The following is a 21,131-nucleotide window of genomic DNA, read 5'->3' on the forward strand; positions in this document are numbered from 1 at the left end:
AGTGCATTTGAAACAGAAAGACTTCTTTCCACTATGAACTTGTCCATATCCCAGCCTGATCAGAGACGCGGGCTGAAAGAGTAGCTGTCAAGGCCCCTGGGTTGTCTGGCAGGTCCCACGCTAGTCCTAGTGTAGATCCATGCATCTCCCTAGGAGAGGAAATTTAGATAGAGCACTAAGCATTGTGTTGCCAAGGCAGCAGTGTTGGTATTGTTACAAATGGGGCGGTATAAAAATGGTAAGAATCTGGAATTGACTGAGCGGTTAAGTCAATAAGTAATATAAATATTCATAACCGCCTACTTGTAAGTGATTTCACAACAATATACCTGAGCAGTTGGTATAATTAGTGGCATATGAATTCATTGTTCTCTGGCACAGCTTTGGTAAATAGATTAAAAATCCAGGCACACTTGGTATTAATTAACAATGACAAAACACAAACTATACATACAACACACAAGTTACTCTATTTACAGTATGCACTGTGTTTCAGAGGCTGTAACAGTATAAAAACTGCATAACTCCTTGTGGCACAATCGGTTATCTACAATATAGGTGATATTTCAGTGTACTGTAAGTGTCAAAGCTGCTTAATTCTCACAGAAGTGTAAAAATTACACATACAGTTTGTTTCTTTTGGATTTAAAGTACAAAAATATTTTTTATGTGAGCAGCTTTTGTGTCTTCTGTTTTGGAAGTATTTCAATTTCTGTACACTTGAAAGAAATGGATTTAAAGATCATGAGAGAGAATAGTGAATCCTAAAGCTTTAAAGCAGAAGATTCTCTGGGAATTCACCAGCATACAAGGCTGAAGTCTTGTGATGAAAGAAAATAATCACTAGATGGTATAATTATCCATAATTATGAGGCTGAATGAATGTTTTCTGAAGTATGAACCTTGTAGAAGACTTATGAAGTGACAAACAGCTTTGTGAATTTAAAAATGTCTCTCTTTTGTTGTATTGCCTTGTTCGGTTTTCTGAGATGGCTCAGGATTTATCTAAAGCTATGTTTCTATCGACGCTAAGCAATGGCATACGGATGAAAACCAGTAACATTGAACTTGAACAGCATGCAGAGTTATCCATCCATTTTCTAACCACTTCTTCCAATTCAGGGTCTCCAGCTTGTCCAGGCAAGCAATGGGTGCAAAGCAGGATTCACTCTGAACGGGACCCCAGTCCATCACAGGGCACACACACTCACACCAGGGCTAATTTTCCCAGAAGCCAGTTAACCTAGCAGTACAGTATGTCTTTGGACTGGACATACTGGAAACCAGAGAGTGCATAGTTATGCTTCTTTAAGAAAAGCTCTTGGCAGCGAGGTGCATTATGGGCAAATAGGAAAATCTTTTTCCAATGTTTCACTTTTTTTGTTAACCTTTTTTTCTGCGGCCGAAAAAATGCTTTTTTTGTAAGCCATAAATTAATGTCACTGGGGTTGAAAATATCAGCAACATTAATGTATTCACACAATGTGGTACTGCAATGCTAAAGTAGGTGTTTAAAAACAGGTACTGTATGTTAAAGCAGCAGTCCTTCATAGAAATGTTTATTTGGCAATCATCAAGTTGTAATTCCTTATCATACTAAAAACATAAAGCTATCCCATCAGAGCATAAGAATTGTTACAAAAGAGAGGAGGCCATTCGTCCATGGTGAAAAAAATCTACAGTATATGGTATTCTATATTGCATAACACAATTTTAACATATAAATTCTACTTTTTTTATAATAATAATAATTAATAATTGCTTACACTTATATAGCGCTTTTCTGGACACTCCACTCAAAGCGCTTTACAGGTAATGGGGTCTCCCCTCCACCACCACCAATGTGCAGCATCCACCTGGATGATGCGACGGCAGCCATAGTGCGCCAGAACGCTCACCACACATCAGCTATTAGTGGGGAGGAGAGCAGAGAGTAATGAAGCCAATTCATAGATGGGGATTATTAGGAGGCCATGATTGGTTAAGGCCAATGGGAAATTTGGCCAGGATGCCGGGGTTACACCCCTACTCTTTTCGAGAAACGCCCTGGGATTTTTAATGACCACAGAGAGTCAGGACCTCGGTTTTACGTCTCATCCGAAGGACGGCACCTGTTTACAGTATAGTGTCCCCATCACTATACTGGGGCATTAGGACCCACATGGACCACAGGGTGAGCGCCCCCTGCTGGCCCCACTAACACCTCTTCCAGCAGCAACCTTAGTTTTTCCCAGGAGGTCTCCCATCCAGGTACTGACCAGGCTCACACCTGCTTAGCTTCAGTGGGTTGCCAGTTGTGAGTTGCAGGGTGACATGGCTGCTTTTTGTCAATAATTTCCTAAGTAGCTTGATTTTGAATTTATAGTTTGTTTCTGCTATCTGCATACAAACTCTAATCGTAAATATATCATGGTGATCTTTAGTAAGTCCGCAAGATGTTTTTTTATATTTTGGTATTTTATGTGAAACATTTGATTGTGGGTACTGTACTGGTGTTGATTTTGAAACCGCCACTAGGGGGAAACAAAATACAATAAAATAGGTAACAGGGATTGCAGCAGAATCCAAATGATCTTTGTACTTTTCAAAACAGGCTAAAATGACTTAAATATTTTCAAAATGTGGCCCAGATTCAGCACACCATGTTATTAAAGCACAAAGCATATTCTGAGCTCTAGATAAAATGGCCAGGGGATTAAATGCACTGGTGTTTTAACGAGAGTGCAGAAGGTGAAGGCAAGACACCATTACATATCCTATTTTAATATATGAACTTATAATGCTGATAAAAGTTAAAACATGACCGTCGTCCAGATTATATGCTGCAATAAGTTTTTTTTTTTCAGTTAATCGAGAGCTCCAGTTAGACGACACAGAATTGAGTTATGGTGTTTGTGAATTCTGCACAGCAGCAGTAACAAAATGACACCCATCGTTGTTTTGTGAAACATGGATTGATTGGCTAATGTCAGATTACACAATATGTGGACCCACTGCAGATTCATCTCCTTTTTATTTTTTTCTAAAAATGCACCTTTTCATGTAGCATTGTTTTGTCTTGACAGTGCACCTCAGTCTAGTTATCTTTGAGTTTGCTCTTCATGCATTATGTGAAATAGTGAAATGTCCTGCTGTCATAGCCATTTATCAGACTACATTTAGGAGAGTCTGTCTTGAAGTCATTTCAGATGTATTAAATCTTGGCTCATCGTTATTGGTGATTTCTTAAGATGGCAATATGGTAGAATCTTCCAGTTACAGATGTCTTATTCACTTTAGTTAAGAAGTTTGTCTATTAGCAATTCTGAATCTTATGGTCAAGAAATGGAAGGTCTAAAAATAGAAGGAACATATTTTTTTGTATGTAAGGCAGTCAGATCATTTGTTCCTTTTTTGAGTTTTCTTTTTCTTTTTCTTTTAGCCCAAAGCCTCAGCCTACCATGCCCCTATATTTCTGACCGTGAAAGACATTTTCAGGTAGGTTCTGTGAGTGAATACAGTATATCTGGGGGCTTTCAGGTGTGCTTGGATGTCTTCTAGTCACTGGTACGATTAGCTGTAATCACTTACATTGTCCAGGTCTATTTTATTATGTTCTGTATGGTTTGACAATTGTACTGGTACAATTAGCATTCACACCTATGTATACTTTAAGATTTTTTTAGCTACAGAAAGTTGGATTTGGATAGTTTAGTTTAATGTAAACTGCTATTTTTTTTACCATGGTGATATTTGAAGCAAATTTCAACCATCAAGAAAAAAAAAGTGAATTTAGTGTTGAAAATCCTAAAGTATGAATGGCCTCATTTCGGGTTGTGGCTAATAATACAGATAATTGGAAGTAAAACGTTTACAAGACAGAAGTGCCAGTTATACATGTATTACTAAAAATGAAAAAGGAGAATGTTAGTAATTGGATGATGTCAGTCTAAGGTGGTGGTGTGACTTGTCAAAAGCAGAGCTGTGAATAGTTTAAATGTTCAGAGGAGTGTGTGACCAAGAAATAATTTGCAGCCACACTTTCAACCCAATAACACCAGAAGTGTTAGAGTAACAGTTTGTTCTGCAAGCGATAAACACTTATTCCCAATGTTTTTGACTGGCATGAAGAGTCCCATGTTTCTGACCAGTGTATGGTTTGGTATGGTAAAGGAGGTACTACCTGAATGTATGAATGAAAGCCCTCACAAATATGTTTATCTACGATTACTTTCTACGTTTATCTGGAAGCCACTATCACCGAATATAGGCCCAGTACAGTACAATTCAAATGTATCAGAATTGGGTTAATGTAACTAGCCACTTGATTCTGCAAATGGAAGAGGCAGAAATGAAATGCTAGCCTAGAAGTGATAAATAACATCATAAAATAGACCTGGACAATTTAAACGATCATAGCACTGATATGATTAGCTAGTGATTTTTTTCTGTCTGGATAATCTGTTGCGGACATTTCCTTACTTTTGCGATGCATTTGTCCGTGCATATTTTACATTTCGTTCGTGTAATGCAGTTGGATTGCAAATAAAATACAAATGCTATTTGTATAGTTTTTGATGAACATTTCACAAACCCAAAGCAGGCATTGTACTAGTACAGATCCTAATTGTTAAGTGCAGAATTGGAATCAGTATCAGTACAATTGACTATTGTACCAGAGTCTAATTTGTATTGCAACACAAAGATGAAGTATCTTTGTCTCACCACAGTGTGGCACTTCGTACTGTCTTACCTGGTAACTCATTGCCATAAGGATGTATTATAAGCAGGTGCTACCAACCAGGCTCAAAGGATCTGGGACAGGAAAAGTGTTATTAGGAAGTGTCAGATGGAAGACTTAAAGTTATGGAAATGTACAAAAAAATGAAACATGTTTGTGAGACTAATAGCGGGCTAAAGACCTGTAAGCAAACTCCAAGAAAATGGAGCAATTATGTTAAAGGAGTACTTTAACATAAAGGAGTTTACTGTACCTTTTTAATCTGCTTCAAGACTGCTACGTGCTGGGAGTGGCATGACTAGTTAGACTTGAGCAATTAAATGAGATGCATGAGTGAGGACATTGTCCTCTATTGTCTGAAATCACAGGGATCGTGCATTTTATAAACGTCGGTAAACTTTATCACTATACTTCAGAATCAAAATATGTTTTATTCCTTTAAAGGCAATACTAAATCAAAACCGAATGGATATTGTATACACCTATCTATAACTGACTTGCTCTAATAAGTCTGTGCATTCACTGTCCTTTTTCTTGAAGTGGGATTGGATACAGGACACATGTATTGTCAGTATACTAAATGAAAATCTTTTACCTGTCTTGACTGAATTCAGACGCGTCTGAGTATCTGCCCACTTTCAAACGACCATCTGTTTACTATCTGCTTGTGGGCAACAAGATTAAAACTTCATCCTGGAAGATTAACAAGAGAACTGCCATCATCCTTCTGCGGTTGCATTCTCTGTAATTACAAAGGTGCCTTTTAAGGCTGCTGTGTTCTTAGATCATCTGTGTTTGATCTTTGGGAGGCAGTCTCCAATAAAATGAAACATCTTTGTGGGACGTTTTTTAAATAAACGCCATCTCTTCTTTTCCTTGGGTGGTTTTTAATTTCTGATTAGTTTTAGCTTGTCATAAAAAAAAAGAATTGAAACCATTCATTAAGCAAAAATGGGCTTTTGAGGTTTGGAGTTTGTTTGGAGTTGTGGTGAAACAAGATTTTGTTTTAATATAGGACGTTTTGTGATTTAGAAAGCCTTGCGCAGCTCTTATTTCCACTGTAACTGTGGCCCTAAATGCTTTCAGTTCTTTGTCTGATTAGCAGATTTAAGAGGAAAAAAAGCCTTTGCGTTGGTTTATGCAGTCTCAAAATGCAGGTGTTAAAAATGTGTATTCGTTTTGGGAGTTTTCTTAATGTTTTCTCACATTCCATCTTCGTTAGAATTTTCCCAAGCCGTGGCTACTAGAAGTTACAGAAATTGCTGCGTAATTCACATTTGGTGAAGAATTCATGGCACTTACGGGAAACTGTTACAGAGACCAACAGAAAAAAACACACGTGGAAAGTAAAAACAGCACATTGTTTTGATAAAGTGTGTGACAGAGCTTGTGTGAAAATCATGTTACAAAAGGTAACATCACTCTCTTGAGGCCTAAATGTTGTGTAGAAGAACCTGGTCTTTCAGTGGCATTTTGGTCCAAGTTTGCTGCTGTCTGGGGATTACAAATGGCCAGGACCAAAACCAGCAGGGCGGCACTGCGCTCCTTACTCATTCACTTGTAAACCGTTATACCGCCGCCGATCGTGCAATATCCCAAGATCCTCGATGAACGCAACAGGAGAAACGGTTCTGACCCCCAGGAGACGTTGTGCTGGGGGAGAAAAGTAAATCACCTCTCTGATCGCAGGAAGTAGCAGAACTAGAAAAATCTGCAATTTCAATCAACTCCAGAAGCCAAACTGGGGTCTTCTCTGACATTTACGCACACAATCAAGTATTATATTGCATTTGATATGAACATTATTTCATGGTGTTTGGTCAAATATTGAAGATACTGTAAACAGAAACAGTATTTCATTATTGGTCTTCCAAGCATTAAAGTTCATGTGTACTACAGGGACAGATTTCATTATGTGTATGAAATAGTGTAAAGTATAAAATAGTGTAAAGGTTAAAAGAATATTAAAACTATAGCATTTAATGTGTATATCAATCTTTTTTTAAAGAAGAGTTATACTTTCCATGAAGTTTAAATGTTACATATACCTGATTCTAAATGGTATTGTCTCATCCATTTCAACTGTTAATAATCTTCACAGTGTACATTTGATTTGCTTGCTTTTTTACTATCCAAATACTAATCACTAATGCAGAATATTGAGGGAAACTGAAATTCAGCATGGGTGGCCTGTTTTCAAATTTGATTTTTCAAAATGTCTAAACGCCTCAATACATTCTGAAAAGACTTGCATTAAAATGGGGCTGGTACATAATTAGCATTTATGCATTGCTTTTTTTCTCATTTCCATTTCTTATTGTACAGGCAAATGCTTCTGGAGTCCAGTGAAAACACACCAGTACAAAGTATTATAAGGCTGTTCACGCGCTGCTTTGTCCAGTCACTGCTGCTTGAGGACATGCAGGTAGTAGAGACAGAGAAGTTGGAGATGGGGGTCTTCTTCTCTTTAAAACCATGTTTACTGCTTTTTTCAAATGGGTTTATTCAGCTGTTACCTTCCCTGAGTTTTCTTGACATCGTTAAGTCTGAGGTAGTCAAACACAGAAGAAACGCAAATGAAATGCAGGCAGGTGATACAGATATTGACAGGCTCCTAAGATAACTGTGCGGGCTGTATCTGACAGAGGAGGAAAACCAATGCTGAACTAATTGAATAGCTCAGCATTGTTTGCCCACATTGGGTATTGAAAGCAAACTAAAAGCCGATCGGCTTAACCAGCTATCCAGCTAATTGTTAATCCATCCAACCTGTGCTAATTGTAATAAATATACAGTTTCATTTTTTGAAGTTAATATGTATTGATTTAAGGCCAATAGTGTAACAGTGAAATACTTATTTGTTGAAACTTTGTTGATACAAGCACAAGGAAAAGTCTTTGCTCTTTGATGTATTATCATGGGTGTGATGGTAATGCACCCAAGAAAGAGTTGTTAGATTAGAAATGTAGTTATTTAAAACTTTAATTGAGGGGTAAAACCCCTGTATTTTTAAATGTAATTTGTGTTGAAATATTGCTGACATCAAAACGTCTAGAATAGTCTCCCAGAGCCCCTTTGAAAATAATAAGCCACAGATAAATGTGACACACATGAAATCGGGGGTTAGCTATCCTGTCCACTTGTGAGCCTGCGTTGTATGTTTCCTTTCAGGAGAGGCTGCCCTTGAAGGTGTTCTTTCCTCACCATCCTCAGTCTCTGGTGATGGCCCTCCTGAAGCTTCCCTCAGGTCCTGATGTCACACATTCCTTACTTCTGTAGAGCACTACGAGTGCCCCGTGTGAAGTTTCGGATTTTAAAATGCAAAATATTCTCCCTCATCTGCTTGTGAAATAGAAGAAGAGAAGGCTGCTATGTGTTTCATGTCCTAAAGGACGCAGTTCAGAAAATGTGGTTCCGTTTTGTCTTTTAATATTGCTTGGAATATAATTCTGCAGTTGCAGATTGTGGCACTTTGCTTCATTGGATTAATTTCCCTCCTGTTGTGTGTGCCACCTGTAGACAGTGTATCCTTAAATGTTTCATTTTCACAGCTAAAACATATCCAGTTGCATTGAGATAATACAACTGAATAGGAAGAAAATGTATCCATGCCCAATTGTAAAATCATTTTGCCAGCTATTTCTAAATGCGTAGGAGAGACACTAGAGCACACAATGCTGGTGGTTCCAATCTCGTACGTTGTTCATTTTGTTAAGGACGTCGCCACTGTGAATTTTGAATGGACTATCTTATTTAGTATGTGTATGTAGTCTTAACTGGGAATATCTTCAGAATGCAGTCTTCAAGCTCAGGTGGCAGGCAGTGTGATGTCTGTTGGGAGTCTTATCACTCAAAAGTCTACACTTGGCCACAACATTTCAGATTTAACTAAAACATAGAAATAAACTGTATCTTCATATAGCAATGTGGAGATTATGTGTACAGCCAATTAATTGTGACTTCAATAGAAAGACACACATATATATATATACTTTGAGACATTTTGAATGACTGCTTCTTTTTCAATAATCTGTACGTATTAAGTGGGATAATGTTTTTTGTCAGTTGTATGAATAGTCCCAGTGGTGTTGATCTGGGGTTTTAAATTCACAATCGTGTGGCAGCTGGGCTTACTGCACAGTGCTGTCTGCACAAATAATGAAATCTGCAAGTCACACATTTATGTAGAGTTTATAAAAATTGTACAGGATGTGTTAACAAAAAGTTGTAGATGCAAAATAAGGATTGAATTGATTTTTTAGAGCTTGTAATTCTGTTTAGGGAGTGTTTTGCTTTATCTGATTAAGCAGCAGTAATTATTTAAGAGACATAGCCAAAGGGCATGCATGGTTTGGAAAAAACCTAGGCCGGGAGCACTGAATGCACTAAAGGGCACTGTTCCGTTTTGTTTTTGAATCCTAGTGGATTCTGCCTCTTTAGTCTGATTATTTTTCATTCAGGACATCTTTTGCTGTTTCACTGGTTTTGTAGAAACCAATAGCATTTGATCTTGTTGTCACTCCAGAGAGTATTTATTTCCAGTGATGTGTTTTTCCACAGAAGTGCCTTCTCATGTGTGGGAGGAACACTTGAAGTGGATAAGCTGCACGTTAAGAAACGTTGTGGAAGTAGAAGAGCTCACAGGGTAAGCAGCTGCAGCGCTGTTTCGCATGTTATTTTTAAATGACCAAATTAATGGACATAAGCAAGTGTTAGGATTATGCCGCCCAACACACATGCATATCTGGCCCAACTGGCCCAACTCAAAATAAGCCAGTGACAGACGAATTTCCCCAGTAGTGTACAAATATATAGTCAGCTGTTTCCAGTCAGCAGTTGTTTCTGGCAAAATGCCTGCCCAACAATATAGTCTTGTGTGGACCCAAACTAATCATTTAAAACAGCCTGGAACAAGGAGAGGGTATGCGGAAAATAGAATCACAATGATGTGTGTGTGTCACAGAACCGATTAAATGGTCCACATGGCACAAAGTCTAATATCTGCTTTCATGAATGCTGCATTTTAGTCATTGACGTTTTTAAGCAGTCTCGCAAGAGTCTCCTATCCCGTGACTCTTTTTCAAAGAACATGACATAACGTTCGGAACCTCCGGGGACTGCATTCTTAAAAGATCCTCAAGTTGACGAGGCTGTTGATCTCCGCTAGTGTGCGCACAGCCAAAACACTGCCACACTGACATTTCTGGTGTATACTGTATTAGGCTTCAAACGTCTTAACGCTAAGGTCTATTAAGAACCCCACAAAGGTTTAATATGAAAAGTATTTCTCTCTGTAGCCATCATCCTGGTTGATGTAATATATTACCAATGGGAGTGGGTGCCCAATGTTATATCGCAACACAAAAAGAAAATACACAATTTGAAGTTGAACGCGGTGAAAGATTTCAGGTTTGTTTGAAAATGTTGCTGTTCTTGAGACATAAGTTTGACAATAAGTGTCAATCTTCTGGACACTTCACTCAAAGCGCTATATAAGTGTAAGGAATTATTATCTAATAACGCTGTTCGTTAATTGCTTCTTGAAATGCATATTTGTGTTAGTTTATTGCACAATCCCATATTACTGCGAACACTGTTGTATAGAGAGAGCTTTTCTTCCAACAGTATGTAATCCAAGGCTCACTCCTGCATTAATAAAAGGGGATCGAAAGGCAAGACACCAGCAGCAGTTTTCTTTTGAAGACAATCTCAGTGTGAATGCGCTATTTTATCAAAAATAAATTCCCCTGGACACCCTACCTTTACAGCTGCTTAACTTTTTTTGCTTAATTCTTTGTTGCCCTCTGAAATACTGTGGTGTTGTGACGATAAAATGTCTTTTGGAGATCCTGCTGATTTTATCATTGAAAACTGCATTAATTTGATGGAATGAGCAATGCTAGTGTTTAATTAGTTTTGTTTTTTTCTGCTTGTCATGAGAACTCCTGTTCTGTATTACTTAAAAGACATCTACTTTGCAGTCAAACCTAAACCATGCTTAAAAGGCCACTTTAACTGTATTTGACCTTGTAAAACATAAAATCTTACCAGCATTGTTGCTTATCAGTACAAAAATCAATTATGTGATATTTTGAGCAACTTAAATAGGCTTGCAGAGAATGAACTATTTTATGTTCATAGCACACTCTCTGTAGTTTGGAACTTGTTTAGTACTGCAGGAGAAAGTGTACTGTATCTGTGAAGTGTTAATGATGCAAATCTAGAAAGAATGGAAACAAAATGTACGTAGTAGCATGTGGAGATCTTCTTTTACTTCAGTGTGGTTTTGGAAAATTAGCTGGAGTTTGTTTGGCTTCAGTAAAAGTGGAAACAATTTTACACTAGAGAGGAAAGTTTTGAAAGACACCCTGGCTGTCCTGAAGCTCAGTAAGTCCTGGATCTGAAACCTCTCTTCACAAAATGTGATTCTGAAGATCTCATATTTCATTTGCTGCCCGGTTGACTAAATAGTGGCGTATAAGCCAGTGAGATTTTTAGGCATACTGTATATTTTTGTTAATATAATTTGTCCTTAAAGTACATAATGGGAATAGCATTTGATATTCTGAACACAGAATATCATTCCACAGGGGAGAAACTCATTTAAGCTCATTTAAGTTTTCAGGCTTATTAGCATGCCACAGGCCTTCAGGCAAAAATGTACCAGTCTGTTTGTTTTGGTCTTGGGGTTGACGCAAATATCGGGCTGTCGATCTATTACAGTATATCAGAGCTGAGAGGCATTATCTTTTCCATGTGAGCTGGTCTGATCACTTCTGACTCCCACAGTTCTGTTGACTGTGTCTCGATCCCTAGTGTCCATCTCTAACCACAAGACTACATTGCTTTCAATACATTAAAGGCCTTTCTGAATCCAAGAACATGATTTGGCATTAGTTGTGGAAATAGACTTGCCTTCAGAAGTCATTATGGAAATCTTAATTTATTTTCCCTTGGTTGACAGTCCACTTGAGACTGTGGTTTAGGACCGCAACGAACAAGGTTCTATTTTTAGTGTAATAAAAATTCCATTTTAGGGAAGATTATAGACTATTGCTGTTGTCAGGTCTTATCTATGCCTGAAAAACACTACACAGCTGTGATGGTTGACCATAGTTTGTGAAACCACATTAATGCTAGAGAGATCTTGCTTTGCCCATATGTTGCTCAAAACTAGGAAGGACATTACCAGTGAGTATTCTTACTCTTCAGTCATTGCCCTACTGATGTTGCTTAATATAACCTGAGCAAAGGTTCCATAGCTCCTTACCTGTTATTGCTGATGCTTCCATTTCATTGAATGTTCTCTGGAACAGAAGAGTGGACAAGAAAAGGCATATTTTCAACGTTGTGTGCCATTAATATACTAATCAGCTGTAATCATGCGTCACATTTTCTAAATAAAAACCTACCTAGGTAAAGAATCTTGTTTCGTTTGCTTATTAACTTCAGTCCATTAATTTTGTCAGTTATTAACTGACAAAATGTTGACCGACCTGATTAATATTTCCAGCATGGTGACTAGTTTTCAGATTCTGTGTTTTGTGTGACACCTGGGTAATAGCAGAAAATGCCATGTGGTTCCAGAGTTTTTGAATGAACAACGTGCCATTGTTCGAGCAGTCGGTCTATAGCCTATTTTTCTTTTTCTGTGACATCTTTGGCATTTTTGGATGAGCCTTTATTTTTAGAAAGGCTTCAGGATTGAGATATAAATATAAAGCCATTGTAAAATTGCTAAGCTGCTGTGTTTCATAACATATATCTTGTCATCTGAATTTTAATATGTCCTACCATTATACATATTTGTACAGACTTTTTAGACTAATTTACTAATTAACTAATTTTGGCTGTGATTTGCATATTGATACTGCATGATATCTACAGTTTTTGAGTGGTATACAATGGAACTCTCATCGGTATATTTATTGCTCTAGTCTAGTGGATATGAAGAGGTTTATTCTGATAACTTTGTGGCTTACTGTGCCTAATGACTAATGTATTATGTAATTACCTTTCACGCAGGAACTAATAAATGATTTAGACCACCTAGTACTACAAATATTAATTTCTAGACTATAGTGGAGTCCAGCTGACACACAAGTTTCTAATGTTGCTAGCTGTTAGTGTTTAGTTATTGAGGTGCAGTGCTCACCACTGCGCCACCATGCCGTTCTCAAATGTTTATAAATGAAAAGTGCTGTGTGTGTAATATTGCAACATGTGTAAGGTACATTAATATACCCTAATGAATGATTCATTATGTGGCAAATCTTAAACTATAACCTTGACATTTTTAACTGTTTTTAATGGGTGCTAGAGGAGCAAGCATGCCTAGTTATAAATAGAAAAAAAATGTTGCTGCCCAGCTGGCTACCTTTAACTTGGCCCATTAAACTAACTGCCTCACTTAAGAGTTATTCTGGGATTCGGGTGCATTATGGTGTTTTTTTTTTTCAAGTCAAAATGGTGGGAAACTACTTTAGGGAATGGAACAGACGACAGAACGGCAAACAGCTGCCAGAGATGCAGGAGTGCATTATAGGGATTTAATGATGAAATTAAGAAACTTGGGAGTCGCCTTGATCAGAATCAATCCCAAACAAGCCCAGCTGTGCCTGAAGGCAAAGTACTTTCAAGACAAACAAGGATAAAATGACGGCTCGACGCTTTGTTTCAATACTTGGCACGAAGTAGTAAAAAGGATGCAGTGATTTTATTTTAAGGTTGGGTAGGAATTCTAAATGCGATTAGAATGAAAGATAAATGGGCAATGAACTTGATTCTGTTCCAGGTCCTGCCAGCGTCTCTTTGAGAATTGGTTCTTACTAGTCCAGTGTGGAGACTGGGTGGATGTCGCTGCACAGCATCTAACTGCGTCAGACTCCGAAACCTCAGGGGCACTGCTGTGGCTTTTGGCTTTCTACCATCATCCAAACAATGAAAGCCAGCAGAGGTCTGAATCACTGGTGAGTTTGTTTGGTGGATAGTTTTTGGTTGGAAGGGACAGAATATGAATCATAACCTGTTTAGGAAAATGAAAAAAGAGGCCACCCTTGGAGATATTTTCTTGTGACTCCGCACATGTTTTGAAGCACAGTGTAGAACACAGTGTCCTACCATTATAACACAGTGCGTTAGAAGACATTTTAACGTTGAGAAGTCTTATTACAGTTGTTAGTGCTGTAATTCGCACAATGACTTTCATTGAAAACGGCGAATTCCTACTCTATTTGTCTTTGTGTAATTTGTGAGAAGACGTGATGTTCACTTGATTTCTTGCATTGTGTGAGGGAGGTAAATGATAAGCTGATTGAGAAAAACAGTCACTGCATCCAGAGATGCTGAGGAGCTTTGTGTGTTCCGTCTTTTTGAGATTATTTCCATTCAGTACCTTCGATTCTGGTGTGTATGTAAAACCAGTACTATATAAACTTTACTACCATTTACAAACTTTTTTGAAGCTGTTATTAATGTTTTTTTTAAAAAAAACACCTGAAGAATTGCACAAAAAGTACAGTATATTGGAAAAGTTATATTTTCCTTAATAGTGTTTTTTACATAGTCCTCATAGCTTGCTTGGTAGTTTATAATCACCCGTTTTTCTTCAAAAGATTTAAATGAAGGTACTGACATTACTGAATTGCATCCATGTAAGTGAGTATCCTACTGCAGCAGGCTAATTCATAGGAATGTCCTCCAAATACCTGATTATAATTTAGAGGCCAAAGCCCCTCTTACTGTCTTGTCATTGGTAATGTTGTAAAAGCACACTGTATTGCAAGATGGTTTTTTTCCCGATCTGTTTGGTGTTGGTTGATCATTGATACTTTGCTTCTCGTATACATCCATATCATGAAAGGTATATGCAGTTAAGCTGGCAAGCAAAAACCACAACGTTTAATGTATACCTATGATTGGACAGACCTTCATGGAAAATTCAGTTCTGTTAATGTTTCTAAATGGTGAAGCTAGAAAAAAAAACCCACAAGAAGGCTTTTGTTAGAGAGAGTCTCATCACAAGTCAGATGATGTCAGGTGAAAGTATTGATCTGTGTGTACAGAGCCTCAAAGCCTTTTCTCCAGCTTCTCGCCTGCTTCTCTTCTCACACTGCAAGCTACAACTGGCTTCTTTAGGCAGTGTCTTACATTTCCTTTTGTTTTTGAGAAAGCACATCCTGGCTTCATGCCCTCAGCCCTTAATTGTTAGGCACTACAGTCTGAAGTAATTTCCATTGCGCCCATATGCCATTCATTCTCTTCCCTGTGTCTGCCACATGTTTCAATTTTAAACAAAAGTGTTCTCTCCCTTTAGTCAGGGGCTTACTTAGTGGGGATGAAGAGAATGAAACTGCCACTGCGTTCCTGTAAACTCTTGTCTTTAATTCCCCTCAATTCCCTGCAGGCAGTTGCTCGAGGCGTCTGTGATCATCTGAAGTCGCTCTTCGCCAGTGCTTCGCCGACGGCAGCGCACCTCGAGACGCTTTTAAGCCTCGCAGCAACAGACTCTCAGCAGTGTCGCACACCACACCTCATTAATCAGCTTGCAGTGAACTTTGTGGTCTTTTCTGAAGGTGGAAATGCGGTTGCTAAGGAGGTTGTCCGAGCGGTAAGCCTCCCCTCTAATATTGGTGATGAAAGCTCCTGATGGTGGACGGTTTGTCTCTTTTACTTGGGAATTATAATCTATAAAGTAAATAAGTCCTGAATTTCACGACATGTTCCGATGTTCTTAGCCATTCAACCCAAAAGAACAACAGTGCCGGCGTTTCTTGTAACACCTGCCTGAAATACTGTCAAATCACCATTACAGAACATGCCAACCTTGCTTTTTAACGCCGATTATAAATCAGTCTAAAGCCTGGGGTTGTCGTTGCTTCCTTCCATTTTGTAATCTGCTTATCCAGTAAAGGTTTGTGGGGGGAGCTGTAGCCCGATCTGGCAAGCAGCAGGTGCAAGGCAAGATACACCCTGGGCGGGACGCCAGTCCATCTTGGGGCACACTCGGGCACACACTCACACCAGGCCCAGTTTTCCCACAAGCCAGTTAACTGTAGGAGTTAACCAGAGTGCCTGGAGGAAACCCACATGAAGGTGTAAATATACAAAGTTCACGCAGAAAGCACCTCAGGGAATTAACCCAGGGCCCCAGCGCTGTGAGGGTACAATGCTAACCACTACGCCACCATGCTGCCAGGGTTTTCACTGCATTTCAGCAAATTAAAAAGGAATGTAGACATACAGTACAGTATATCTGAGACATGTTATCAAACCCCCTGCCTTTAAAGTCCATGCTGAGCCAGAGTTATAAGTTACTGCTTGTAGTTTCTTTTTGATTCTGCAGGCAAATAGTGAGTCGAGCCCTTTTAATATTGCCATTTTGTATAAGCATTTAATGTGAGGATAGTAAGAGATTTAAACCATAAAAGTGTTTCAGTAATTAAAATACAATTAACAAGGTCGAACTGAATTACCTAAGTAAAACAAAATGGAGAATGAACTGCATACACAAAATGCTATATTGAGCAAATAAAATGTTCATACTTATGCATTAAGATTTGATTAGGAGTCAGGTGCATTCTTATAATAATTATAATTATTAAACTTGGTGCTTTTTATCTTGAAATGCTATGAGCTTGGACTGTATAGGCAGAGCGTTTATTTTTTGTGAGTTAAATTGAAAGCCGGGAATTTTACTTAACCTGTTAACCTCAAACAAGCCTTTGTTTCTGAAACGCCCTCTTTCTTTTCTTTTGCAGATGATGCACTGGAGTTCAAGAAAAGTAGTGTCTGCTTTGAAAGCTGGTATTGAACATAGACTAAACAGATATGGATTAATGGACTTCAAAGCTCATTCAAGGCTGAAGATAATGCAGGAAGTTCTTCAGGAGCAGTGAGGTGAAAGTCAGTATATAAGACCTGCCATAGCTGAAATAATTTGTCATTGTTGTATTAACATCCCCATGGCTAAACAATTTATACTAATTTTTCAGATATATGCACTATTTTTCTATGTGCTCTATAAATGTGTAATGCTTATCAGAATCATTTCTGTGTAACCATAACACATGACCAGATATTTGAATTTTATTTTGTTTTAAATCTGAGGATTCTGGCTATATTTTGCACCACATTTTATTTTTGACTGAGGACAACAATTACATACTTTATTTTTTTTTATTTTTCTTAAGAGCTCTGAGTCTTTTGCACAAGTCCATAATTCTCAGACCACAAGGATTGTAAATCTATGACTGCTGAATTTGGAATATACAGGGGTACCACAGAAATGTTATTTTAATCATAGTTACTGACAGATGCAGGAATTCAATATTTTGAGGACAGACTGTTCTCAAGTTTTGTCCTTCCAGTTTTCAGTTCCGTTTTTCTCTTATTGCAAAATTTTAAACAAAAAAAAACATTTGCTTATTGTAAATAATTACTGTAAAGCACGATACTGGTAGAAGACAGATTATATACAGAGTGCCATAGTGCACTCTGTATATAATACAGTCTTCAAACTGAGCAAAGTGCTGACTGGACAAGCAAACACATAAGTCAAAGAAACAGAGGTGGGGTATTCCTCATGATAATCTTTTCCAAAGACAGTATATCGATGCTAATTTACCTCTGATTTTTTTAAAGTGTGTTCCACACTTCTTGCCAAGCTGCGCCAAAGCTGAACCACACATTGATATTCCAAGAGCTCTTTTATGGCACGAATGTGATCTCTGAAGATGACCCAGTTAAAAAGAGACTTCAGTTACTTGGCTTAGCACTTTTTGTGAAACTGTCTATAAATTTATTAAAACATTTAAAGTTTTAGATTTAAAGCTGCCTTTGCTCGTTGTGAATTCTTATATCAGGTCTTGTGCATACATGTGTAATGTGCAAAATGTGACATACTCCTGGCAAAAGTGTACTCTGTACTTCAAACGTCTCTCATTTCCTTGTTTTTGTTTTGTATTCAGTGACACCCTTTACATTTTGGGAATGCTGTATAAGGCATACTGTACCTTACAATAAGTTATAGGATGTAAAAACATTGAAATAACTGACAGACACTGGTTATACTCAACAGCACACCTAATTGTGACTCGGAGAATAAAATGTATTGATGTACAGTAGCTGCTTTCACCCATGCAGCTATTAATCTAATTCTCTTTGTGCCTAGTCTTGTCTTCCACATTCTTATTGCTTACATTACTTGTATGTGGAAGTAAGGTTTTAATTACATTGATTTTACTGACCACTTCATACTTCTTGCTTCTTGCTCATCGATTTTGTTAACTTGTCTAAAATTTAATTTACACCCATTCTACTCGTTTTCTTCCTCAGTACATGACTGATGAAAAGCAATAAAAGCACCTTGCTTGAAGCAGGTCCAAAGTGGTAGGAATTGTTACACTGCTTTATATGACACGTCTGTACAGTGGCTGAAGCTAAGAACAGCTTTGAGATCAGCCATCTGCATTCACATTCTTTTAGACTGACTCAGCCAGCCTGTGCAAATCGCTTATATTTATACTGCTGATTTATAGGCTTTGGCATCTAACTTAAGCTCTGGACAAAAAAAAACGTTTTAAGTCCGAAAGTGTCTTTTACTAACGTTCAGATGTAGGCCAGACCTCACGTAGAACGTAATGGCCTTTTCAGCCACTTGTGCACTTTTGTGTGGATTTTTGTACCCGGGTTAAAATACTCCATTATATTTTTTCATCCAAAGAAAAATGACAACTGAAAACTATTTAAGGATTTTTATTGCCGGTGTCCTTTTGCAAACCAGAAAGTTGCAGCTACACGTTTTCAAGTTTCATTACAAAACATTTCTTCTAGCAGCATTCAAGTTGCTCTCCTGAAGAATACACTGTATTTTCTTCAGAAAATGTGTGGAAACTGCATTCATTATTTACACTGAGGAAAGTTAAAATCACTGAGCTACTTGATTGTACTTTTATTTACAGTAACTTAACTCTCTGACTTGATTCTTCTGTACAGATTTCATTTGCCTGTCAGTTGACTCATCTCTATATTAAGCACAAAGTTCTGATATATTGTTGAAAGGGAACAACGATTCTGAAGGAAAATAAAAAAAAAAACAGTAAAAAGCCAATCACATTTCAATGTGAAAAGAATGCAGGTAATTTTTTTTAACCATACAAACCCCCAGACTTGTGTTCGGTTCTTGGTAGAATTAGTTTTTCTTGGAGAAGTCTGTCCCTTCTTCATTTTTATTGTTACAATGCAGCAATTCTTTATCGAGATGAGGTCCCAAAAAGTACTGTGGCAGGGTCACAGTGAAATGAGAAAGATATCGAGAGCTCTAGAGGCAGCAGAGCTGTTCCTTTGGTTTGCCTTGATGTGCATCGTCATACCGAGGTCCTAGAAAAGATGAGGAGTTAGAAATGAATGGCGTGAGCAGGGATTGTTTTATCTACAGGCAATAATTTAATTTGCCCACGGCACTAAATCAAGGAGCTTCCAAGAGTTTTGTGTGCTGTGAATCTGCAAAAGAGATACTGTACACACCCATCGTCTCTCACACCCATCCTGCATAGCTGGAGATGTCCGTTTCTAAATTATACATGAATTTATAACATACTGTATAATGATACAGACGCACTTCGTAGAAGTCTTAACAGCTTTATTACAGTACAGCAAGTCTTCATATTCTTCTCTTCAGTTAATTCACTAGAAAGCTTAATTGCCAATAGACAAACTTCGATATTTTTAATTCACAGTTGAATATTACATGTAATACCAAGATAGATTAATATGCACATACTGTATAGATGTTGTAAAAAACAACCCCACCCCTCAAAAAAACACCTGACAGAGTATGTTCTTGACTTTTAAAGGTAAAATGTTACATATAAAGAATAATGTCCAATGTACTTGAGTAAAAATGAAATTAGTATCTGGTCAGACTTGTTAAAAAAAAAGGATAAGGCTAGCTGAACAATACCTTTGCTTCCTCGATTTGGCTGTGGGGCCAGACTCCTGTTCCTGCTGAACTGAGCCAGTGTGTACAATTAGAACTGTTATCAGCTCAGTAGGCACAGGAGGCCAGGTCCATAAGAGCTGTTACCTTCACCAACCGTGTGGCCTCACTGCAGACATTTTTACAAAACAGCTAAAACAACAAAACATAACATGGAAACAGACATTTTGGCCTTCAAATATTGAAGGGTCCATCCTTCTGACTGGAGCCGATTTTATCCCCTTGTCACTAATCACATTTTTTTTGCTGTGAAGCATCATTAACATTGAACATTCAGGAAATAGGGGGATATTTTAATTATTAATGTTGTCGATATGGCATGATAGGGTTTTTATTCCACCAGTTTCGGAGGCTTCAGAATTTTATTTGCATATAAAACAATATATTACTAATACTATGTGGAGAAAGTAATTTGATTTTACTGGGTTTGACAGTATTTTGAAAATGTATACTGTAATTGGGAGTTTTTGGATTGTGGAATTATGGACAAAAGCAGATTGTAGACAACAGTTAGTGCCGTAATAAAAGCTTCAACTGTTCTTTAACTGCCAGTGTTACTGAGGGACTGTACAGTCTTTCCTACACATTTAATGTTGCATTTAAATCCATAAAAGGCAGATAGTTTTATTAGACATGCTGTATACCATCAACTGCAGCTCACAAATAAGCTTTCCTTTTCATTTAGACATGACTCTTCTAGGAATACATAATTATTAAGTAAATTTGCTATTTCATGATATGATTGCATTTTTTCATGATATGCCCTTGTTCTTCCAGCATTTTTTCAAACGCTCAAGTAATAAATCATAGGGAAGATTTTGATGGTCAATCTAATGTGACTTCAACCAGCTTTAATTAGTAATGTGTTGAGCCAAATTCCTACTGGATCTTTGTAGTTTAGACATCTGAGGGTTCTTAGCAGTATATTTGGACAGGGCTACTACGACTGAAGCTGGTTACACAGAAGATCTGGTTAAATCTTCTTTTACTCCCAACTGTTTTTAAACCTTCTTCCAGCTCTGAGAAGAAGTACTAAAAATATCCAGAATGTACTGAAGAAAAGGAGGTAATAAATTATATGAAGCATATTTCAAGTAAAACATTTGTTGCACTTTTGCCTAATCTAAATATCACAGCACCATAGACCTTGATCCAAAAAACAATGCACATTCATGAATGATATTCAAGAAAACCACAACACTTGGTATTGAAGATAGAGAAGCAGTGACTCCACTATAACAGTATTGTATAAGGTTTGTATAACTTGGGAACTCACTTTCTATACCAAGCAGCCAAACATCTTCATTTGGAGACTACTGAAATATTCTTTATTGGTAAATTTCCTTTTTCTGGTTTCCTTAAATGGCTTGTGTTGTGGCTTGAATGAATACCTTGACAATATCCTGTACCATA

General features: G+C 37.7%; 2 protein-coding genes across 12 annotated transcripts in view; one reads left to right on the top strand and one right to left on the bottom strand.

Moving 5' to 3' along the window:
* Positions 1-19,614, top strand: part of fancc (FA complementation group C) — a 41,337-nt gene extending 21,723 nt beyond the window's left edge. For 5 of the 8 annotated variants that reach the window (XM_088630037.1, XM_088630038.1, XM_088630040.1 and 2 more), the window contains 7 exons: positions 3,422-3,477; positions 7,046-7,145; positions 7,892-7,967; positions 9,281-9,365; positions 13,515-13,689; positions 15,126-15,329; positions 16,480-19,614. In XM_088630037.1, the coding sequence (XP_088486163.1) occupies positions 3,422-3,477; positions 7,046-7,145; positions 7,892-7,967; positions 9,281-9,365; positions 13,515-13,689; positions 15,126-15,329; positions 16,480-16,617 (834 nt within the window). In that variant the 3' untranslated portion in view covers positions 16,618-19,614. The remainder of the gene's footprint in view (positions 1-3,421; positions 3,478-7,045; positions 7,146-7,891; positions 7,968-9,280; positions 9,366-13,514; positions 13,690-15,125; positions 15,330-16,479) is intronic. The other 3 variants (XM_088630042.1, XM_088630044.1, XM_088630045.1) reach the window with 3 other exon arrangements.
* Positions 18,460-21,131, bottom strand: part of aopep (aminopeptidase O (putative)) — a 105,008-nt gene continuing 102,336 nt past the window's right edge. For all 4 annotated transcript variants that reach the window (XM_088630035.1, XM_088630034.1, XM_088630031.1 and 1 more), the window contains one exon: positions 18,460-19,099. The gene's annotated coding sequence lies outside the window, so the exon portion shown is untranslated. The remainder of the gene's footprint in view (positions 19,100-21,131) is intronic.

Source organism: Lepisosteus platostomus, chromosome 4 (genome assembly GCF_059453375.1).
Source record: "Lepisosteus platostomus isolate fLepPlt1 chromosome 4, fLepPlt1.hap1, whole genome shotgun sequence".
In the NCBI taxonomy this organism is placed as follows: Eukaryota; Metazoa; Chordata; class Actinopteri; order Semionotiformes; family Lepisosteidae; genus Lepisosteus; species Lepisosteus platostomus.